We start from the raw sequence: 5,000 nt of genomic DNA, 5'->3' as shown, positions 1-5,000 counted from the left end.
TGTTAGCATTGTACTACCATTTGCCAAACCACAAAAGCTGTTGGACAATAACTATTCTCCTATTGGACAGAATATGCCTTTGCTGTTCTTATCTTGCACAGAATGTTCCATAGCTATTCTCCTATTGGGCAAAGTGTTCCTTAGCTGTTTTCCTATTGGACAGAATGTTCCTTGGCTGTTCTCCTATTGGGCAGAATGTTCCTTAGCCGTTCTGCTACTGGACAGACTGTTCCTTAACTGTTAACTCATATTGGATTGAATGTGCTTTTGTTGTAGGGCAGTATTGGCTCTCATGAATTGGCTGCCTGAGGAATCCTGCTCTGGGAAGTACCACACAGCTGGAGTTTTCTGTGAGTAGCCTGCTTATGTCAAAGAACATACATTACAGGAAAAACCTTTTTGTCATTTTTTTTTCAGTGGAAACATATTTAATCAGGGCTACATTTGATTAGGACCTTCACTCTGAGTAATCTTGATCAAAGTTAACAGCGAGGCATGTAGTGAATGCTATTTCATTTCTTCAATCGTTTGATGGCTCTAATATGAATAATATATGACAGTTACAACATTCAGTGCATCTATAGAAGTACTGTAAACGTTAAGGAAAATATTGATCAAGTTTTCAGAATTTTTTGACATGAAAGACCTGTTTGAATCTAATGGAAGATGCTAATGTTTGCATCTGTTACAGCCAGTGAAATGCTTCCATTTTGAGGCTTTAGACAAGAAATGGGAGAATCTTTAGAGATTAAGAGAACCTTTTTCTTTATAGGAATAAGATTGTAGCAGCTCAAATACAACACTGCAAACATTTTGCGTGTATCTTTATTGTGTGTTTGATTGACTGACCGATTTTGTGGTAGAGTTCAGGAAGTTGGACCTCCACTTTATCTCTCTGGAAGTAGTGATATTCTGCCTGCTCACACACCGGCGGGATCAGGTTAAACTGTCTGGCTACAGAGTACGGCCTCCTAGTGGCCGGGGACAAAACAACATCATCAGTAACATACCGGTACAAAAGGTTTGTTACAGGCAGATGTAACCAATATGTAACAGATGAAACCAATTATATTAAAGTGGAATGAAATGAGATGGTATAAACAAAGATAGAATTCAAAGAGAGGAGAAGAGAAGAGAAGAGAAGAGAAGAGAAGAGAAGAGAAGAGAAGAGAAGAGAAGAGAAGAGAATTTTCAGTTGACAGGTTGGTTCAGGAACTGCTTGTCTGCATGGGATGGTTGGTTGATTAGTTAATTGACTTATTGTTAGTTGGTTGGTTGGTTGACTGATTGATTGATTGATTCATTCATTCATTGATCGATTGATTGTTTAATTGAGTGAATGTTTCTTTGAGATTACTGGTCGGTTGGTTGATTGAGTGAGAGTGTCTTTGTGATGATTGGTTGGTTGCTTGATTGAGTGAGTGTGTCTTTGTGATGATTGGTTGGTTGCTTGATTGAGTGAGTAAGTCTTTGTGATGACTGGTTGGTTGCTTGATTGAGTGAGTAAGTCTTTGTGATGATTGGTTGGTTTCTGGATTGAGTGAGAGTGTCTTTGTGATGATTGGTTGGTTGCTGGATTGAGTGAGTGTGTCTTTGAGATTACTGGTCGGTTGCTTGATTGAGTGAGAGTGTCTTTGTGATGATTGGTTGGTTGCTGGATTGAGTGAGAGTGTCTTTGTGATGATTGGTTGGTTGCTTGATTGAGTGAGTGTGTCTTTGTGATGACTGGTTGGTTGCTTGATTGAGTGAGTGTGTCTTTGTGATGATTGGTTGGTTGCTTGATTGAGTGAGTGTGCCTTTGTGATGATTGGTTGGTTGGTTGATTGATTGAGAGTATCTTTGTTATGATTGGTTGGTTGGTTGATTGATTGAGAGTATCTTTGTGATGATTGGTTGGTTGCTTGATTGAGTGAGTGTGCCTTTGTGATGATTGGTTGGTTGGTTGATTGATTGAGAGTGTCTTTGTGATGATTGGTTGGTTGCTTGATTGATTGAGAGTGTCTTTGTGATGATTGGTTGGTTGCTTGATTGATTGAGAGTATCTTTGTGATGATTGGTTGGTTGCTTGATTGATTGAGAGTGTCTTTGTGATGATTGGTTGGTTGCTTGATTGATTGAGAGTGTCTTTGTGAAGATTGGTTGGTTGGTTGATTGATTGAGAGTGTCTTTGTGATGATTGGTTGGTTGGTTGATTGATTGAGAGTGTCTTTGTGAAGATTGGTTGGTTGGTTGATTGACCCTACCATGATCTCCATTGCGCTCCAGCGTGATGTTCCCCAGTACATGGCCATGCCCTGATTAATCACAAAGGTCATTGCACGCACCACCTCTGCAACACACACACACACACACACACACACACTGTAAATATGCGTCTCTGTTTGTATGTGTAACTGCTGTGAGGAAGGGGAGGGAAGCTCTTCTGACCTTCCATAGGACTGTTAACATCATTCCTGTTAGCAAACACAATATCCACATAATCCAGCTGGAGTCTGGCCAACGAACCACGGAGGCCTGCACAGACACAAACATTTTTATTTTTACTGGTATGTTTTTTACAATCTTCATCATCATCATCATCATCATCTTCTTCTTCTTCTTCTTCTTCATTGTCATTATCACCACTGTCATCATCAGCAGTTGTAGTATCATATTTAGATCCGTATTTCATTACCTTCTATGATGTGTTTTCTAGACAGTCCCCTCTCTGTTTCTGCCCTGTAAAAGAAAAAACAAACTGTACCAGAAAACCCTTTTCCAGCCTCACTGATTAAATAAAAAAAGAAAAAGAAAAAGGTTTAAACAGTGTTTTGTGGGTCAAACAGATACTCACTGTCCACCCCAGTAGATCTTGGTGGTCACAACAAAACTGGACCTCCTGAGAAAGAGAGACAGGGCGAGAGAGGTTTGAGTTTGAGAAAGAGAGACAGGGTGAGAGAGGTTTGGTTTGTGTTTGAGAAAGAGAGACAGGGTGAGAGAGGTTTGGTTTGAGTTTGAGAAAGAGAGACAGGGTGAGAGAGGTTTGAGTTTGAGAGAGAGAGACAGGGTGAGAGAGGTTTGAGTTTGAGAAAGAAAGACAGGGTGAGAGAGGTTTGGTTTGAGTTTGAGAGAGAGAGACAGGGTGAGAGAGGTTTGGTTTGAGTTTGAGAAAGAAAGACAGGGTGAGAGAGGTTTGAGTTTGAGAGAGAGAGACAGGGTGAGAGAGGTTTGAGTTTGAGAAAGAAAGACAGGGTGAGAGAGGTTTGGTTTGAGTTTGAGAGAGAGAGACAGGGTGAGAGAGGTTTGGTTTGAAAAAGAGAGACAGGGTGAGAGAGGTTTGAGTTTGAGAAAGAGAGACAGGGTGAGAGAGGTTTGAGTTTGAGAGAGAGAGACAGGGTGAGAGAGGTTTGAGTTTGAGAGAGAGAGACAGGGTGAGAGAGGTTTGGTTTGAGTTTGAGAGAGAGAGACAGGGTGAGAGAGGTTTGGTTTGAAAAAGAGAGACAGGGTGAGAGAGGTTTGAGTTTGAGAAAGAGAGACAGGGTGAGAGAGGTTTGAGTTTGAGAGAGAGAGACAGGGTGAGAGAGGTTTGAGTTTGAGAGAGAGAGACAGGGTGAGAGAGGTTTGGTTTGAGTTTGAGAGAGAGAGACAGGGTGAGAGAGGTTTGGTTTGAGTTTGAGAAGAGAGACAGGGTGAGAGAGGTTTGAGTTTGAGAGAGAGAGACAGGGTGAGAGAGGTTTGAGTTTGAGAAAGAGAGACAGGGTGAGAGAGGTTTGAGTTTGAGAAAGAAAGACAGGGTGAGAGAGGTTTGAGTTTGAGAAAGAAAGACAGGGTGAGAGAGGTTTGAGTTTGAGAGAGAGAGACAGGGTGAGAGAGGTTTGAGTTTGAAAAGAGTCTGATGTTTCTCAGATGGAGGAACATCAGACTTATGCCTTTACTCAGGGAGGCTCGTGGGAGATAAGGAACCTGATGAAAACAGTTACTACACAAAGAGGAACAGCCTTTTTATTGTCACTCCACTGCCATTCCACTCTGCGTGAAGCATTTTTATTTAAGCCAACGCCCACCAAAGCATTTCATACTGAAGCTTAATTGGACAGGCAACAAATTATACCTGTGTGAGTAATACTGCCGATAAAAGTGATTTTATCCTTTATGAGTAATGTTACAGATATGAGTAATGTTACAGATATGAGTGATTTTATCATTTATGAGTAATGTTACAGATATGAGTGATTTTATCATTTATGAGTGATGTTACAGATATGAGTGATTTTATCATTTATGAGTAATGTTACAGATATGAGTAATGTTACAGATAAGAGTGATTTTATAATTTATGAGTGATGTTACAGATATGAGTGATTTTATCATTTATGAGTGATTTTATCATTTATGAGTAATGTTACAGATATGAGTGATTTTATCATTTATGGGTAATGTTACAGATATGAGTAATGTTACAGATAAGAGTGATTTCATCATTTATGAGTAATGTTACAGATATGAGTTATTTTATCATTTATGAGTTATGTTACAGATATGAGTAATGTTACAGATATGAGTGATGCTAATATTAGCAAACGGACAGTTTTCTTACCGCCATCCCTTCTTCTTAAAAATATTACCCAGAGTGACTTCAGCCCTGTGGAAACACAGAGCGACAGACAGACAAAGAGGGATAGAAAGAGACAGAAGTGGAGAGAGTGTGTGTGTGTGAGAGAGAGAAAGACAGAGAGAGAGAGATTTGTTTGCAATTATCATAAAGTATTTTCTTTATGATATTTTCTTTGTGATATATCATCATACTGCAATTTGTCTAACACACTACCCCCCCCCCCCCCCACCTCCACACACACACACACACACACACACACACTGGCTTGGGTATGTCTCTAAACAGTGCATCCACTCAATGTACAGTTTAATATTTTCTTTGATTTATATAAAGAAAGTGATGTAGGGAAATGTTACAGAGGTTAACACACACTCTCTCATCCTCTCTCTCACCTGCCTGAAGCATA

General features: G+C 40.0%; 1 protein-coding gene across 2 annotated transcripts in view; it reads right to left on the bottom strand.

Moving 5' to 3' along the window:
* Positions 1–5,000, bottom strand: part of LOC115828387 (voltage-gated potassium channel subunit beta-3) — a 24,321-nt gene that overhangs the window by 1,506 nt on the left and 17,815 nt on the right. For both annotated transcript variants that reach the window (XM_030792353.1, XM_030792354.1), the window contains 7 exons: positions 4,987–5,000; positions 4,577–4,621; positions 2,834–2,878; positions 2,675–2,718; positions 2,428–2,514; positions 2,239–2,329; positions 850–971 (listed from right to left, as the gene is read on the bottom strand). The exon at positions 4,987–5,000 is cut by the window's right edge and continues 66 nt beyond it. In XM_030792353.1, the coding sequence (XP_030648213.1) occupies positions 850–971; positions 2,239–2,329; positions 2,428–2,514; positions 2,675–2,718; positions 2,834–2,878; positions 4,577–4,621; positions 4,987–5,000 (448 nt within the window). The remainder of the gene's footprint in view (positions 1–849; positions 972–2,238; positions 2,330–2,427; positions 2,515–2,674; positions 2,719–2,833; positions 2,879–4,576; positions 4,622–4,986) is intronic.

This window comes from Chanos chanos, chromosome 15 (assembly GCF_902362185.1).
Source record: "Chanos chanos chromosome 15, fChaCha1.1, whole genome shotgun sequence".
NCBI classification, from domain to species: domain Eukaryota; kingdom Metazoa; phylum Chordata; class Actinopteri; order Gonorynchiformes; family Chanidae; genus Chanos; species Chanos chanos.
The sequence above is the reverse complement of the archived record's forward strand: the minus strand, read 5'-3'. Positions and strand labels throughout refer to the sequence as shown.